General features: G+C 36.7%; 2 protein-coding genes across 2 annotated transcripts in view; both read right to left on the minus strand.

The window, feature by feature from the left end:
• LOC145693116 (uncharacterized) overlaps nt 1–19,392 on the minus strand; it is a 137,556-nt gene that overhangs the window by 97,042 nt on the left and 21,122 nt on the right. The gene's annotated exons all lie outside the window — the stretch shown is intronic.
• Nucleotides 2,230–11,072, minus strand: LOC145693115 (uncharacterized). The gene is made up of 2 exons (XM_081768824.1): nt 7,504–11,072; nt 2,230–7,470 (listed from the first exon to the last, which is right to left on the minus strand). The coding sequence occupies exons 1-2, from the start codon at nt 7,951–7,953 to the stop codon at nt 5,458–5,460; spliced, it is 2,463 nt and encodes an 820-aa protein (XP_081624950.1). The 5' UTR covers nt 7,954–11,072; the 3' UTR covers nt 2,230–5,457.

Genomic DNA, 19,392 nt, shown 5'->3' on the forward strand with positions numbered 1-19,392 from the left:
GGTGGAATGAGAAAGTGAAAGGAAACGAGAGTATCCAGAGAAAATGCATGGACACGATGTTGTCCACCACAAACTTACATGGCTGGGAATCGAACCACGCACCAGAGATAATCGCTCTACCACTGAGCCATCGTGCCTCCCTATTAACGTAGTTAAAGATAGAACTTGGAATGTTATATATTTTAAGAAACATTATCATTTATTCACTTCATTCACCAGATTTAAAACTAGATATCAGCCATAAAATGAGAATGATAGTAATAATCGGCTCTTCATATTGATTATTTTTAATCCAACATTTGAATTGATCCATTAATTTAAATGTCTCTTCTTTCCTTGAACCATTCCATTATTGCACTTCTATAAATCTTTCACGTACGAGGGAGCCGAACCTAGCCTAAAATTAGAATTAATTTTTAATTTTATTTTACACATCCAGTGAGGCACACATCAATCGATAACATCGATCCTAACAAAATGACATGTTTGAGGATAATTTCTGATGTGCAGTTTTCAAGGAAAACGAATTTTTTATGGCGCCAAAAATATGTCGGTCGTTGCCAATAATGGTTTCTTTTCTAATTTAATGTACCACTTTATGCACTGATGCTAAGAAAGGAAGATTATGGTAATGAATTAAACGGTGGAATAAAGACAGTGGGAGAAAACGGGAGAACCCCGAGAAAACCACGCACACATTGTTTGTTCACTACAAAGCGCCCTTCCCACGAACTGATATTGAACCAGGGAACCCATGAACCAGAGGAGAGCGTTCTACCACTGAGCCGCCGTATTCCATACCAGTCATTGATACTTATTATTATAATGGAACATTTTGTGTATTTATTTATCTACTGTAAATGTAAAATATACAGTGTACATTGTTAATTAGCAGATTGAGTCCATTGTTGTTTGTCTTTTCATAACAATGACACGCTTATCCCTAACAGTGAAGCACTTAATTCTAACTATGATGCATAAACTACTCGTAAAACAATGTTTATTCATAATGCGCTGCACGGTACATATCAAGGATGGAAGGGGACATAAGTCACTGGTGGAGACAGTTCCGGAGACCGATGCAGATCCAGTGACCCGAGACAGACTCGGTGACCCAGACAAACCCAGTGAGCCGAACAAATCCTGCGACCCGGAAGACTAAAACATCAGCTCCGCAGTATTAGTGCAGAATTCTATCGTATATCGTTGGTTAATTTTGTGTTCACTACTCGAGCTCGAACATTTATTTGTTTGATTCCCGGTTTTACATTTTTTAAACTAAGATACCTCGTCTTGAATATTTCAAGTATAATTTCCCATACTGAAAAATAATACAGTGACTTTTGAACATATACTATACAAAAACGTTTTTGAACTCACTGGCTTCCTTTATATTCTCAGTATTAAGTTTTGCAGGTTTATTCGATTAATCTTTGATGGTAGTTCATAATAAAAGCATGTATCTTATCTTTTCTGACGCCCTGATTCTGATAAACCTTGCAATTATCTTTCAGTGCAATGCTTCGTCACAGACGCAAACAACAGGTGAGATAAAAAAAAAAGGAACTTATTGAGCAGACAAAGAGAAAGGACAGAATCATGGTTGTTAGATTTACATTACCAGCCTCACCCGTATACCCCACTTGTATGACAATGTTTCATTGTCTCTGGTTCATACTGGATCTGCCTGGGTCAAAGGATTACTACAAGTCATGGATCTGTCCGGATTCAGACCAGGCCATGGGTCTGTCCGGGTCAGACTAGCCGGCTCATGTGTTTGTCCGGATCAGAGGATCAGTTTGACTACTTCTGGGTCTTCCGGGTGACAAACTTCGCGACCCATTACGTCGCTGTACGTAATAGCCACATATATTTGTATAGGGCTATTACTTCACATATTTTGGAGTCATACTACTATTCATAGTTAGTTTGAAGAACTAGACTTTCAATCGAATTAAACGAATTAAACTTTGACACAAAATTCACGAATGTTATTTCATGGTAACGTAGCTGGTCATATTCAAAACGCCAAAACTAACTTTTTATGAAGGACAAATTTACTTATCGGCATTTAAAATATTTACTTCTGGCGACCGGAAGTACCATGACGTTTGCTTCCGGGTACTTTTCCAAATTTCAGAAAAAAAAAAAAACAAATACGTTTTTACAAAAAAAAAAAAAAGTCATATAAAATAAATAAATAAAATAAAAATGTAAAAATAAAAAAAAATAAAATAATGATGATGATACTGATATTGTGTTTCTGTATGACGTTCACTTTCCTTAAGACTATGATTGCGTGAATGTGTCACTGATTGCTGAACGCGAACCCACCGGGCCCAGACGGGCAAGCTGTCAACACTCACTGACCCATCCACTACACCAATCATCTCCGGAAAGTAGAACTCAAATCGTCCCAAAATGTGAAGATTTCTAAGCCTCCCTCATTCTCACTCGCAGTCCAGCATCCCGATCCGCAGGTCATAGCCTGCATCCCATCAAGAGATAAGGTTACAAACCACAACCCGACAGAACAAGACACTGACCCAAGAGTGAAACTGACGGTGAATGCTTCGAAAATCTAAATGTTTGTGTTTACTAACCCAGATAAAAAAAAAAAAATTCTCGAATCAAATCTAAATCGCGCAACGGGATGGAATTTCGGAAAAAAAAATGAATGCCAAAGTGAATTTAGTTGATCTTATTAACGAAGTGAAATTTCCTGGCAGGTCTGTGATTCCAACCCCGGTCACACTAAGTGAAATCGATTCTGTGAGTTTTCAAGACGCTATATTTACTTTCGTTACGTACTGCTTTAAACACTTTACTTTCTGAGTACCAACAATACTATTGAAGTTACTTTACGACATAGTTTTAAAATAATTAGCTTTGCACTGGACAATGAAAGATTTTGTTTCGACTCGCACACTTTATTACACTAACTTTCTGTATGATAAGAAATAACAGGAGAATACATTTAAAAAAAAAAAAAATCGCAAAGGTTGGAAATTGAGGAAAATTCTTGACATAGCTGAATGGGTAAGTCCATCATTGCATTACATACTCTCTTCACATATCATGAACAATTCTACATACGTTTGGTTTAGTCAAAAAAAAAAACATTTTGAAAATAAGGACATTTACTACCATCACCACATGAGCCTTGTACTACACAGGTATCACTTATTACGGCTGTGTGCTACATGCTTTACTTTCTTTTCTTAGTATTCTCTCTTCAGATACCGTTGTGGAGGTGGGGTCAGCGCGGAGGATTTATACCGACAAGGTGACCTCCCTTGTATGAGCTCAGACCTCATCCACTTTGATTCCCACAACAAAACATTTTCCTTTGAGATAATACATACACTAGATACATCTACCTGAAAAGAAAGTACACTTAACGTAGTCCCTAGCCTAACTATCTAACTAACTTAAACTAAACATATAAAATCACTTTATTCAACAGATTAATAATATAGCACACACCCTGCCTCTTACCGAGGACGTATGGGACGTCGACCATTCAGCTCTACTTTAGTATATTGTTAAAATTAAAAAAAAAAGTCTTAAACTATGTGCTTAAAAATTCGAATTTCTGGTTTCTGGTAAAAGGAATTCAAAATACACAACGAACGTGTTATTGCTGACGAGCATCTCCCATTGCCGATAGTTGCAAGCACCCTTATTATCAATGTGAGCCGAAACTTTGTATACATTTTGTCTCATGATATTCAAACTAAAGTGAAGGTAAGCACAAAACCAGAGAATGGATTTAATTATGTAATATAGCAGTACGGAAAAATAATAAATTAAAAAAAAAAGAATATATGAGATTACATATTCAAGATATAATTTTGGGGGTGAAATGTATGTTCTCGAGAGTACACACATTTCTTGGACTGTTGGTAACAAACATCCACACTGAAACTCCAAAAAAAAAAAAAAAAACAATTTTTTTACCCCCCCTCCATTGAACGAGTATTTTATGTCACATCATAGATTTTGTACATTGTATAACTTAGGGAAAACTACGCAGCGTTTAGCACATCATATTGGTGGACATCACCACGCCAATAACATAACACTTACTCCAATCCGAAAAAGGTTAGAAATTTAGCATGTTCTCACGTGGCCAAAACAACAGAAAATTTTGATGCTATCTTCTATAACTTACTTGGATTCCATGGGAAAAATATAGAATACTTCTCTCCCACGTCTGAAGGTTGTTGTTATTTTACACCAGCTCTCGAGGATGGAGAGCCTACCTCGGTGCACAAAAAATCAAATCATCGGATCTGACATCCATGAGTCGACAGTGAAGATGGCTTTTCCCCCAAACCACTTTCGGTTCTGACGTGAAAGATTTGCTCTCACTGCAGAAAATCCTATGTCCGTTGAGCACAGCAACCTACTCACTGCCTTCCATATTATGTCCACAGATATCAAAGGTATCAATTATTTTGTGTCGAAACCTTTAACTAATTCTCTTTCACGTTTTTCCTATGGACGGAGATTATCGTACGTCCATAACTTAACACTGCTTCCGGTAAAGACAATGACAATGGGAAGAAGATCCCTAATTGGAGGTTCATTGTGACGTAACTATACGATGATAGGTGTATCTATCAAGATCAAAGAAGCCGAAAAATCTCAACCACACCTGTGATTGCGGAAGATCCAATCACAGATAATTTAGATTAAACAAAGGGATGCTCCAAGAAGCTACTATGGCTGACTTTACAAATGAAAAATTTTAAAGAAGATTTTTGAAATAAAAATTTTGAATTCTTTCGAAGATCCCCAAAGCCAAAAATATGAATGAAAATTGACTGGAAAGGATTAAAAACGACCAGAAATTACCTTATTTCCTAAAATAATATTATATTTTAGCTAAATATACGAATAATTATTCAATGTAAATATATTACCATATATTTCCCTCTAAATATACTAAAATCATTAGTTCAAGGAACTTAACGCAAATTTTGCGGTCTACTTCAAATCAAGTCATTGATTAATTATATATTAAAAATAAAATTTTAATAAATATTAAATTCATATATACACTGGTTGCCCAAAACTTCCGGGCCATGTTACATTATACGATGTATAAGGTAACATCCTCCGGGAGCTTCGGAAAAAAAAAAATCTAACTTAGAAGTCCTAAGTTAAGCTCCTTTTTTTTTTTTTCTCTCTAACCTAACATTTTATTTATAAAATACACTAATGCAATGCAATCAATATAGGAAATGTTTTGAAAATTTTTCAGAGACCTTAATCCTAACAAAGAATTTATAACTACACTAAACGAACGAAAAGAAAATTGGACACAAAAATAGACTCAAAACAAACAAAAATTACCTTAATCTAAATTTAACCTACGATTCTCTTTCTTTTTTTTTCTCGACTATGTTTTGTTTCTGTTCAAGGAATCCATATCGCAGTCCTCAATTTCCCTTAGTGAGAGCAGCGACATGCATTCTCTGAACTATTCCTATTCACTTCCGGTGGCTGCGTCATCGGCGGCATGAACATCGTGTACGGCGGAGGCCAACCAGTGGACATAGCCATGTTCACCGCTGGGGAAGGAGTGGATGTGGGAGTTGCCACTCCTCCTCCAGGAGGCAAATTCGGCATGTATCCCGGATAGGCTTGCGCTCCCGGTATGTGGTTCGAACTCGGCGCGCACTGTTGGGATGCACCTCGATGACATCCAAAGTTCATTGCTCCCGATTGGTAATTAGGATTGGAAACATATGGAACATTCTGGTTTCCGTTCCCCCAATTTTGCCTTCGGTTGTTGAACCAGGGTCTTCTGGCCTGAAAATTTCTTCTTCGACCTCGGTTCCCCAAGAATTGATTGCCATTTCCATTTTTCTTGGCATCACCATTCTTCTTTTCTTCGTCCTCCTCCGTCTGCGACGAAGTGTCTTTTGTCTGTTGAGACTTCCCGTTCTTTTCGGTCTTTTTCCCAATCTTGGCCTGCCGAATGTGCAGACGCTTAAATTTCTTATCTGTTACTGGTTCCATAGGTTCCGGATGACCTTCTATTTCGGCTATCTTAACAATCAGATGCTGGATATTCTTGGGCTCCACGGCTCGCAACAATCTAGCATCTCCAGCTGGCAGACAATCTAGGACAATTTCAATGAGTTCTGTCTCATCTGGATGTTGTGCCACAGCATAGTATTCGGCTATGACCTTCCAGGCAAAGTCAGTTAGCCGGTTATACTTGGACCGGTCAAATTTCATTCCTTGGATGAATTTCTTCTGCAGGCGTTCCATCCTGGCCGAGAAGTAGTGCTCCTTAAATAGACGCACAAAGTCAGCATAACTGTTGATGTCTTTACAGACCGTTTGGTACCAAGTCTTGGCCCCAGCCGACAAACAACACGGTACCAAAACCATGCGTTCGTATTCCGATGCGGAGATTATCTTAAACGCCTGTTCTAAGTTTTCTAGAAAAGACCTGGCCAAACCATATTCTCCTGCGAAGTTTGGTAAGTGATTTATTTCCGACAGCCTTAAATTTAACGCCCTATTACCAGAACATCCCTCATATCTGCCGGGATTCAGGGGAGAGTTGCAGCCAATCACAGGGCTCTTTGCATTATTATGCTTTTGTTCAAAATTCGAATAAGAAGTATAATTTGGTCCAAAAGGTAAGTTGCTTGGCATCGATACCACTGTGTGACTACATACTCCCTCCGGAATTCCAACAAACGAAGGAGTCCTATCTGCAACAGTACTGGACACTACATGACTTAAGCTACATACATTGGAAGTCGAGACCGAAGCCTGAGACCACGTCAATAAAGGATTTAAAGCCCTAGAGGCAACCTGACCACTCACGATATCCCCACAGGCGGGACTGGAATTGTTCGTAACCAACGAATGTGAATTTAAGTCAAACGGCCAGACATTCTTAGTGTGAACTCTGGTCGGCTGACAGACAGAGACTGTCACCGTTGGGACAGTACGAGTCTCCCCAACCGAAGAGACTGGTACATCCACTCGGGTGTCAGAGTCTGTTCCGTCAGAGTCAACCCCGTCACAACCAACAAAGTCACGTGACCGCTTGCGACCGGCACGACCTGGTTTACTTTGCTCCTGATCCTTCACCAAAGTTTGGATCTTAGCCTCGAGTACGTCATAAGATTTCCGGGTGCTCGACTCGAGATGCGATAGTTCTTTAGCGAGCTGATCACATCTGCGATTTTGCTTTTCTACTGACAACCGGAGATTCTCCTCAACGGTGTCCACCCGCGTTGTTATCGTATCATGAAATTCCCCCACCGAAGTGTATAAATCGCGAACTTCGTTACGGAGGTCCGATACGTCCTTGTTTACATTTTCGACTCTTTCATTTACAATTTGCTCCATTTCCGACTTTAACATATCAAATTTTTGATTCATCGCGTACAAATTATTATCTACCTTTTCAAATCTTTGGTTCATAATACTGTCAACCTTTTCAAATTTTTGGTCCATAATACTGTCAACCTTTTCAAATTTTTGGTCCATAATACTGTCAACCTTTTCAAATTTTTGGTCCAAAGTTAAAGTTAAAGTTTGACTAAAACGTTCTAACATTTTCGCAAGGTCTGTCACGGATGCAGGGGAACCTGCAGTTCCGACACTCTCTCCACCGTTGTGTAAGAGTTTCTCTCCCGTGTCGTGCGTCGCGGTGTTCCGTTCACTTCCACTTTCCTGTGACTTGGAAAGCGATTGCACAGTCAGCTGTTTGGCCACACACGTTTTACAAAACCAGGGCTCACTACACTTATTCAATTCTTCTACCTGCTCGTCGGTTATACCATAGCACTGTGCATGCACCCATCCAGAGCAACCGTCACAATACACACTGAAACCCTGTATTTCCTCACTACAACACACATATTCATCCGGGCTACGGGATTCAGTACTTGACCTGCTACCAGCAGACATCTCCATTTCATATAAATTGTTTTCCCCAAGTTACACATATACAAACTCAAGAGTGACTACACATCGTTCAAGGAGTCGTTTGTCACAACAGTCCCCATTACATTACACTGCTCTTTCAATACGATTCACTTAGCACTCGCGAAAGATTGAAATAACAGATCCTGGCTGTGAAACGCCAATTTTACAAAAAAAAAAAAAAGTCATATAAAATAAAAATGTAAAATAAAAATAATATAGAATAAAATAACTGAATGAATGAATGATTATACTGATATTGTGTTTCTGTATGACGTTCACTTTCCTTAAGACTATGATTGCGTGAATGTGTCACTGATTGCTGAACGCGAACCCACCGGGCCCAGACGGGCAAGCTGTCAACACTCACTGACCCATCCACTACACCAATCATCTCCGGAAAGTAGAACTCAAATCGTCCCAAAATGTGAAGATTTCTAAGCCTCCCTCATTCTCACTCGCAGTCCAGCATCCCGATCCGCAGGTCATAGCCTGCATCCCATCAAGAGATAAGGTTACAAACCACAACCCGACAGAACAAGACACTGACCCAAGAGTGAAACTGACGGTGAATGCTTCGAAAATCTAAATGTTTGTGTTTACTAACCCAGATAAAAAAAAAAAAATTCTCGAATCAAATCTAAATCGCGCAACGGGATGGAATTTCGGAAAAAAAAATGAATGCCAAAGTGAATTTAGTTGATCTTATTAACGAAGTGAAATTTCCTGGCAGGTCTGTGATTCCAACCCCGGTCACACTAAGTGAAATCGATTCTGTGAGTTTTCAAGACGCTATATTTACTTTCGTTACGTACTGCTTTAAACACTTTACTTTCTGAGTACCAACAATACTATTGAAGTTACTTTACGACATAGTTTTAAAATAATTAGCTTTGCACTGGACAATGAAAGATTTTGTTTCGACTCGCACACTTTATTACACTAACTTTCTGTATGATAAGAAATAACAGGAGAATACATTTAAAAAAAAAAAAAATCGCAAAGGTTGGAAATTGAGGAAAATTCTTGACATAGCTGAATGGGTAAGTCCATCATTGCATTACATACTCTCTTCACATATCATGAACAATTCTACATACGTTTGGTTTAGTCAAAAAAAAAAACATTTTGAAAATAAGGACATTTACTACCATCACCACATGAGCCTTGTACTACACAGGTATCACTTATTACGGCTGTGTGCTACATGCTTTACTTTCTTTTCTTAGTATTCTCTCTTCAGATACCGTTGTGGAGGTGGGGTCAGCGCGGAGGATTTATACCGACAAGGTGACCTCCCTTGTATGAGCTCAGACCTCATCCACTTTGATTCCCACAACAAAACATTTTCCTTTGAGATAATACATACACTAGATACATCTACCTGAAAAGAAAGTACACTTAACGTAGTCCCTAGCCTAACTATCTAACTAACTTAAACTAAACATATAAAATCACTTTATTCAACAGATTAATAATATAGCACACACCCTGCCTCTTACCGAGGACGTATGGGACGTCGACCATTCAGCTCTACTTTAGTATATTGTTAAAATTAAAAAAAAAAGTCTTAAACTATGTGCTTAAAAATTCGAATTTCTGGTTTCTGGTAAAAGGAATTCAAAATACACAACGAACGTGTTATTGCTGACGAGCATCTCCCATTGCCGATAGTTGCAAGCACCCTTATTATCAATGTGAGCCGAAACTTTGTATACATTTTGTCTCATGATATTCAAACTAAAGTGAAGGTAAGCACAAAACCAGAGAATGGATTTAATTATGTAATATAGCAGTACGGAAAAATAATAAATTAAAAAAAAAAGAATATATGAGATTACATATTCAAGATATAATTTTGGGGGTGAAATGTATGTTCTCGAGAGTACACACATTTCTTGGACTGTTGGTAACAAACATCCACACTGAAACTCCAAAAAAAAAAAAAAAAACAATTTTTTTACCCCCCCTCCATTGAACGAGTATTTTATGTCACATCATAGATTTTGTACATTGTATAACTTAGGGAAAACTACGCAGCGTTTAGCACATCATATTGGTGGACATCACCACGCCAATAACATAACACTTACTCCAATCCGAAAAAGGTTAGAAATTTAGCATGTTCTCACGTGGCCAAAACAACAGAAAATTTTGATGCTATCTTCTATAACTTACTTGGATTCCATGGGAAAAATATAGAATACTTCTCTCCCACGTCTGAAGGTTGTTGTTATTTTACACCAGCTCTCGAGGATGGAGAGCCTACCTCGGTGCACAAAAAATCAAATCATCGGATCTGACATCCATGAGTCGACAGTGAAGATGGCTTTTCCCCCAAACCACTTTCGGTTCTGACGTGAAAGATTTGCTCTCACTGCAGAAAATCCTATGTCCGTTGAGCACAGCAACCTACTCACTGCCTTCCATATTATGTCCACAGATATCAAAGGTATCAATTATTTTGTGTCGAAACCTTTAACTAATTCTCTTTCACGTTTTTCCTATGGACGGAGATTATCGTACGTCCATAACTTAACACTGCTTCCGGTAAAGACAATGACAATGGGAAGAAGATCCCTAATTGGAGGTTCATTGTGACGTAACTATACGATGATAGGTGTATCTATCAAGATCAAAGAAGCCGAAAAATCTCAACCACACCTGTGATTGCGGAAGATCCAATCACAGATAATTTAGATTAAACAAAGGGATGCTCCAAGAAGCTACTATGGCTGACTTTACAAATGAAAAATTTTAAAGAAGATTTTTGAAATAAAAATTTTGAATTCTTTCGAAGATCCCCAAAGCCAAAAATATGAATGAAAATTGACTGGAAAGGATTAAAAACGACCAGAAATTACCTTATTTCCTAAAATAATATTATATTTTAGCTAAATATACGAATAATTATTCAATGTAAATATATTACCATATATTTCCCTCTAAATATACTAAAATCATTAGTTCAAGGAACTTAACGCAAATTTTGCGGTCTACTTCAAATCAAGTCATTGATTAATTATATATTAAAAATAAAATTTTAATAAATATTAAATTCATATATACACTGGTTGCCCAAAACTTCCGGGCCATGTTACATTATACGATGTATAAGGTAACAACGTACAAACTACAAGTAAAGAAACTATTGCTTAGAATAAAAGAAAAGAACCACAATGGCGAAATCACGCAAAAAGAGAAAAATAAAGAAACAAATTATAAGGAAGCGTCTTAATAACCGCACTTCCTTTCACTGTCCTTCAGCATTTAGATTAGTCTTTGATTTCTTGTTAAACAATTTTACGCACTACTTGCGTGTGTGTATATAGACACATAAAAGTGTGCAATTGTATTATCTGTTGGTCCCTGTTTCTGAGATCCAATTATACTTTCGGGCGAGTTAGCGTAAATTAACCTGAAATCGGAAATGAAAAACTGGAAGTTTCAAAATTATTAATAATAAACGACTAATATGGTTTTGGAAATTCCAAAAGAATGATAATTAAAAAAAAAAAAAGAGAGAGAGAGAGAGAGAGAGAAAGAAATTAACTTCAGAATTTTACCTAGCCAGTTTTTGTAACTAGCAATACAAACATCGTATATACCTGTACTGCCACTCACAAAAGTATCTCCCCCCCCCCCTAAGCGCTCTAATTCCATTACTTGGGGTCCAGGTCATTTGCAGTTGTGAGAACGCCTAGATAGATGCAACCCAACTTACACGTAACTTTTCTCGGCACTGACAGCAATTCGTAGACCTGATCCAGGTGTTTATTCAGGTAAAATCGTAAAGTAGGTGACTAACGAAACAGTTCTCCATTCTAAGATGAGTCTCTATGGTTCGGATCGTGTTTTCCAAAGAACACCATATATTAATCTCAATATTGTTGTGTATGTAATGTATTATTTCATTATATACTGTATGTTTAGAGAAATAAAAATACTGACAATGAATTTATCAGGAAATGCTTGAAAGTAGCTGAAAATATCAAATCTAGAACAACTGCTGGAAATAAGTTTGTAAATGATTACCTCCATTGAGAGACCTTCTCCAATTCTCCTCATTCCAACATTATTTTCTTTCTGGAGGAGAAAAAATCTTTCTTGTCACACTGAGTGTGAATTGAAATAGAAACATTTGAAAAAATTTCAACCTGGCCGGCATTCTAACCCGGGTCAGCCGGACAGAAGTTCAATACGGTAACCACTTACCTACCGCGTCATTTCATCTTTTATCTAAACTTTTAGCTATTTAAATTCGTTGCATGAAAGACTATACAAAATACCAATGTTCGTATAAGAAGACGTTCCTTATGAGTGTCACAATGACTTACTCGAGATTTCCTTCTTTTAAACTCAAAAACAAGTTATATAGACCTTCGTCAATGAGGAAAATATCACAAAACGTTCTTCAAGTTGAGACTACCTCATCGGTTTTAACTGCTCCCGATTTACATTACTACTATTCTTTCTCATCGTAACTTCTAATTTCCAAAGAAAACCCGGCAGTATTTACGCCAATCCCAAGAGTTTCAGTATTCGCGCGCTACCCTAGCCAGCTGTTTGAAGTTGGTCATGTAAAATGTACAGAAAAAATTGAACAAGAGAACAGAACCTAACCAACCCCTACGGGGCTTCTAACCCGTTCCTACTACTACTACTGCTATTATTATTATTATTATTATTATTATTATTATTATTATTATTATTATTATTATTATTATTATTATTATTACTTTGGATCCGTATAGCAAAACTGCAAGCTTATTTTAATGTAAAATGTGTTATGAAAATTTTAAAAATCCTTGGGCACGGTTCGAACACACGCCAAGAACTATTTTCATTACTAGAGGGTTGCCCTAGTAAGCTCGGCCACGAGGGCCGTCAGCAGTTGGCCTTAATTTCCGGTATATGTAGGTCATGACTCTTGATGTCCTATCTGTATCGGCCAATAAGATCAGAGGATATCTGAAATTCTTGGAATCAGCGAAAATGCAAGCCGGCAGACAGGCACGTAGCCAGGAGTTCGTAATAGCGGGGGCCGTGATGAAATATTGAGGTTATCACACCAGGGGCATGGTTATTCTAAACTATTTTACTGGTAAAATATTTTGGTTCGTTTAGCCAGGATTTTGTAAGGGGGGGGGCGTGACATCAAATATTGTGGTTACCCACAAAAGGCTCGATCAATCTAAGCTATTTTACTGACAAGGTACCCATATTGGTTTGTTAGGACAATAAAATGAGGATATGTTATTAGGTATTTTAGTAACAAACTATGAAGAAATCTCGAATAAAAGGATATTTAAAAAATTGAAAAAGATATAATCTTCCGAGGTCTTTCGAACTCGGTTCTTCTTGTCTTCGTTTAATGCCGTTAAGGATAGCAACGATATATCTTTCGGCAGTGAAAACATCCTGCCGTGAAATGGATTAGTGTTGCCGCGAAATTGAAAATTTCTTTAACAAGTGTCACTGGAATCTATGTTGCCAGGCTCATAGTATTGGGATTATTGGTATTTCTTAAGTTCTACCTGAGAGTCTATCTGATCGCCATTTGTAGTCCATAGGATTAGCATGAAGATCGATGGAATTCAGAATGCTCCGTTAGAATAATATCCATTTTTAACTTGACTCCCACTCCTGTTTCCCTCACACAAAGCTCTTAATAAGAAAGAGTAACAAAACGCTTGCTGTAGCTTTATATTTTTAATTCTGATTCTTCTTTTTCTCGATTCTTTTTGTTTCATCTTTCCTTAATTTCTTTTTTCATTTCTGGTCTCGAAAGGGGTGGTCCGGACCCCCGGACCTACCCCATTGGCTACGTGCTGCGGCAGACATTATTTTCGTATTCTTTGAATTGCATCAACGTGTGTAGAAAAAGAAAGTTCTATTTTTATCTTCCGTAACTACTAGTTTATTGTTTTATCTTTGTATGAGGAATTTGTGGTAGATTGGCAAATTATGGAACTCGCATAGCAGAGACACGGATTCGAATTCCGTCGTGGCAGCACCGTGACTTAGATTTTTTTCTGGGAGGGGCAAGCATTAATACGGGTACTTGCGCCCCCTAGAAAAAGTTGTTTTCCTAATTCTTGGGCCCCCTCTTTCCACCCTTGTCTTACTCTTTATGGGCTCCCGGAGCCTGTGGGCCCTCCCGCACAGCAAGGTCTGCGGGGTCGTTAGTTATGCCTCTGGGCCCGTTCCATACACGACAAATTAATTAAGGGGACAATATTAACAAATCTGACAATAACATACGAATATATATTATTTCTAGGGCCCCTAGTAGTAGACACTTTTTACTGAAATGGGCCCACACTCATTTTTGTTTTATTTATCTTTTGTGTGCTGTTTATGTAATCCAATTTTAAACTTCTGGATTGTCATTGAAGTCAGATCCAGGCTCACAGCGGAATAAGGGTTCATTGCTTCCGTGCCAAACTCCTCCATTGCTGTTGTCCTGCGAGCCAAAGTGGACATACTAGATGTTAGATAGGTGGTCATAATGTACTGGCTAGTCAGTGTATATGCTGTATTTTGACTTAAAAGGAAAGAAAAGAGGTGAAGGTGGTTCACTAAAATGCTCTTAAGAGATGTTCAAATTTCGTGCGAGATTTTTGAGTTCAGACGAATTCTGTATGAAAGACACAGAAGCGGTAACGCAAAACATTGCCCGCAGTAACAAGTGGATGGGCACGTATAAGTTATAAAACAAAAACTATAATAAATGCTTTAGATACAATCAGAACAAGACAGTAGCTGTCAGGAAGAAAGAAGTGTGATTTGAAATTATTTTACTACATAGCCTACATTGATAACTTTCCATTGAAAACTTGTCATTCATTATAGCGCTTTATGCCCAGACCATAGCTAATCTCATTTTCCAGTCATAGTATTACAGTTGTGACAATACGACCTTTTGTTTGTTTATTAAAGTTCAGTGTCTCTTTTCTGCACTGAGGGTATATGATATGTGGACTTGCAGTTTAATGTGGAATCTGAAACACGTTATAGCGTTCAACGCTCTGTCACGGACCTCGGGACCCTGCACCTTGATTTTTTTTTAAAACCTACTTGTACTCGCCTTACTTATAATAATTTAATTTATTTATTCTCTAATTTCCTATAAATTTTAACGTAACTACGTCGTTGTCATGTCAGTCTTCTTTTACAACATTTAAAAAAAAAAGCACTGTTCCAATAAGGAAAAGGTTCCATCTGAACAGAGAACTATTGGCCTATATCTTATTATCGGGAGCAAAGAATGACACTAAAACGCATTAACAATCCGAGAAATGGTTCCTAGAATTTCCTGTGGCTCCGGCACAGGCCCATAACTAGAGGTGTCTAGGGAGGCCGTCCCCCTCCTAAAGTTTGGCTGCCCTCCTAAAATTTTCACGGTAGGCTCGCAAATGAACTATAATATGGTGTATGAACTATAATATGGTTGGATCGTCCCCTCTAACTTCGGCCGGGTCCCCCCTACATTTTTGAGCTGCTACCGGCCTGCTCCGGCATAACCATAAAATGAATAGCCTAGCTTCTTTGCTACCATCTATCAACACTATTATTAACACATGGCACACGCCCATAATTTAGGATGTTTGTCTTTTAAAAAAGGGGCAGACAATGCACTTGAATCCTTAAAAACTCAAGCTCTTTAGCACTTACTTTCTTTCCTTATTTTCGAAGACTATCTAAAATGGTTAATACTATTTGCTCCGATTATAACATCTAAGGAAACAAGAAAAATGTTTACTTCGGAATGTAACCGACCTGGATTTATTTACCAAAGGAGGTTAAAAAGAAAATTGCGTGTTGTGGCACTTATATAAAAGAAGAAAATAAGGAATACTCAGCAAAAATTTTCACGTGTTAAAGAAGAAACTCTGACAGTCTCAAACACCTAAAGGGTGAAGCAATTTGCAGCATGTTATTTTATCATAAAAGAAATATTTATGTATCTTTGGAAGAAGACTCAAAGCTACACAAAACAATATTTTTATTATTTTTTATATGGTTAAAAAAACGTTATGTGGGACATCCTTTCCTTTCCCTTTAAAAGTTTTGTAATGGACATCGTTCTATAAGTGATAAAAATTGTTTCGTGTTTGTCATTGAACAAATATTACTATCTTATATTGTTAAATTTTATGTTTTAATATTTTCAGTAAATGATGTAATTGGCAGCAGTTCATGAAATCGGGATTCACGAGATGCTCCTTTCACAGCAGAAAAAAAAAATATTCCAGTGAGAACGAGAGATCCATAAATTTCCTACGGCTATCGAAATCAATTGTCTGGAACATGTTGGCAAATTTATACGAAAAAGTGAGTCAGAAAAAAATGAAATGAAAGTTCTAGTTTTAACGTCCCACGAGTATGCACCGAGACTATCAGAGGTAGTGATGATGATAATGGATGAAATGGTGAAATGAAGAAAGTGTGAGGAGACGGGTGCAGTAGCGGCTTTAGCGGATAGACATTGGCCTACACAAAATTTTTGAAAAATATATAAATGCTAAAAATACAATAAAGAGTAAATATATTTTCCACTACTTACATCAATCGTAGATAACTATTTAACAAATAGCATCAACCACTACTATAAAAGTAATTTTCAACTGTCATTAATCAATCCAATGTGTATATGTATCCAAAAGCGATGGAGCGGGCCTACCCAAAATTAAAATCATATAAAGCCGCCACTGAACGGGAGGATCGAGAAAAAACACACGTATAGGGTGTTTGTCAAAAATTGAGTCAGATTCCAAATGTTAAACATACATTTTTTAAAAAAAATCGACTTCGAAACGCGAAAGATGTTTCCTTCATTCGAAACTTTTCAATACCTATAAGTTGTAAGTATGCTCAAGCATAAATTTGGCATAGGTGCATTGATTTTGATTTTGAATTTTTTAAGAATATACTCTTCGATGATCCCACGTAAATTTAATCAGGATATGATTACAGTTTTCGGAGCTAGGCCATCAAACTTCTCAACGGGTGCAGTGAGTATGCCATTTTCTTTAAAAAGTTCTTATCTCACTAGCTTTTCTTAACAATATTTTCACTTCCAATTACTCGTAGAAGGTATTATCTGTTTTATGTGCCTTATAATAATAATAATAATAATAATAATAATAATAATAATAATAATAATAATAATAATAATAATAATAATAATTGTTCAACATCTCACGTTATGCACCGGAGCTAAGGGAGACCGTGATGATATGATGATAATGGTCGAATGATAAAAGTCGGAGGAAATGGGATAATCCCGATAAAAAAAAAACACACACACACAGTGTCTTTCCATCACAAAGGTCGCTTGGTGGAAGCTGGGTTCGAACCAGGGACCTCTAACACGCTGTGAATGCTTATGCGTAGTTTACGAAAAAAATCAAGAAAAACTAATTAATTTGTAAACCTGAAAGCTGACGCTGTACGAGAATCATACCACTAATTGGAGTAAAACTGATATTGAAATATGCCTTCATTAATCTCTTTCTTATGACACTAACAAGACTTTATTATTACTGTTATTAGTGTATAGTACGGTTAATGAGATATACCTTAATATTATCATTAACTCTTAAATTTTAACTTCTGTTTAACCAAAATATTGTCCAAATACAAGATAAATATCAGTCGATACATCACCATTGAGTTGAACAAAATAATGAACATGAGTGTCAATCCTCATGTGTAGTTTTCGAGATTTTTTTTAAAAAAGCGAACTTTTGTGGCGCTGAAATGTATGTCGCTCATTACCGATAATGATAATTGATAGCTTTTATTGTGCTTGAAGATGTACTGTATATGTTCTGTCCTTATGTACTGTATACATAGCAAAATACTTTGTTGATTAACATACTGTATCTACAATTGTTTGCATCTTCCTAACGGCGACACTCATACTCATTAGGCACATGGAACTATTAGTTACATTCTAATTTTGTGTACAATTACAGCATATTATTGACAAAATTACTGTCATTTCATCACTGTTAAATATAGTCAAGCGAAAAAAAATTAATATTAAAAAAGCAAAGATTTCTCGTTATTTTAATATTTATTATTATTATTATTATTATTATTATTATTATTATTATTATTATTATTATTATTATTATTATTATTATTTTAATATCAACCCTTATAGTAGCACATTTACAAGTAATCACTTATATTTTTACTGAAGATCGTACAATTAGAGATGCGCAAGAGAGAACAGTTGAGACTATTTCGGCTCTCGAAAACTTGCCGTGATAATGTGATATCTCATCTAGAAAAATGTATATATGTTTCTTTTCAAAGGAGTCTGTCTTCTTATCTTGTGTACAACTCTACCTACCATATCAATCTGTTATATTCAAATGTTCTTTTGTAAACTATTCCTAAATTTTAATTACACACATGATGTAGTTACACTGTAATCTGTGGGGAAGGGCATAGAGAAGCTACTTGATGACTATCTATTGTGGCAGGAGGGGCAAATATATCAGAGTAACTGTAATAATAATAATAATAATAATAATAATAATAATAATAATAATAATAATAAATCGAAGGTCTCAGTATGTCAGTCTAATTCCCAATAGTGAACGCTCACGCTAATAGACCTTACAACCTGTCCTATTGCTTGGCTATCTGGTGCTAATAGATATCGCTAACTGTGCTATAATTTGGTATTCAATGATTTAAACCAACATAATGTTGTGTATTACGAAGTTCTTGTGTGGAAATGTGATATAGAGTTGGAAGTGATCGGAAGGCAAACTTAAATCGAAAAATGATTAAATGCGTTAAAACTAAACAACTAGATCATTTAATTAGGCACAATTTTAACCTCTAGTGTACAATGGGACGAACGCTTCAGGGGAAACATGTGATAATAATAATCTTTTCAAAATCGAAATTATTTTAAAATTATCTTTCATTAGATTCTGATTATCGAAATTTACTAGTAAATCTCTTGACAGCATGTCTGTTTTTCTCGTCAGTGTAACATTAATATTTGCATGAAATTTGAGGGAAAGAGTAACATGGAATCGACGCGAGTAATTGATCTGGGTAAAATTAATCTAGTCCAGGCAATTTACAGTTGGACCTGGGCAAAATTGCAATAGAAGCTTTTTTAACAGTTTTTGATTCAGGAATCATTACTGAAAAACATATTCAAAATCCGACAAAATCGGATCACGGGAACACCCCCAAAAACGGTTTTCAAAATGGCGGACCATGGTTAAAGAATCTTGCGTCTATCTTGCAATTTTCTTCTGTATCTCGGGTTCATCTTATCCGATTTTCACTGTTTTGTTGATGATGACGTTTGAAGATGGTTCCTACAGTTTAACGTGGGATCTGAACCAAATGACGCTACCGGGAATCGAACCCGGGACCTCTTCACCACAAGGT

Source organism: Thermobia domestica, chromosome 8, assembly GCF_964235325.1.
Source record: "Thermobia domestica chromosome 8, izTheDome1.hap1.1, whole genome shotgun sequence".
In the NCBI taxonomy this organism is placed as follows: domain Eukaryota; kingdom Metazoa; phylum Arthropoda; class Insecta; order Zygentoma; family Lepismatidae; genus Thermobia; species Thermobia domestica.

Excerpts from the sequence above, each read along its gene's own strand:
- LOC145693115 (XM_081768824.1), bottom strand. The coding sequence starts at position 7,953 with ATGGAGATGTCTGCTGGTAGCAGGTCAAGTACTGAATCCCGTAGCCCG. Across the intron at positions 7,471-7,503 it reads TGGACCAAAAATTTGAAAAG|GTTGACAGTATTATGAACCA; the intron begins GTTGACAGTATT and ends AAATTTGAAAAG.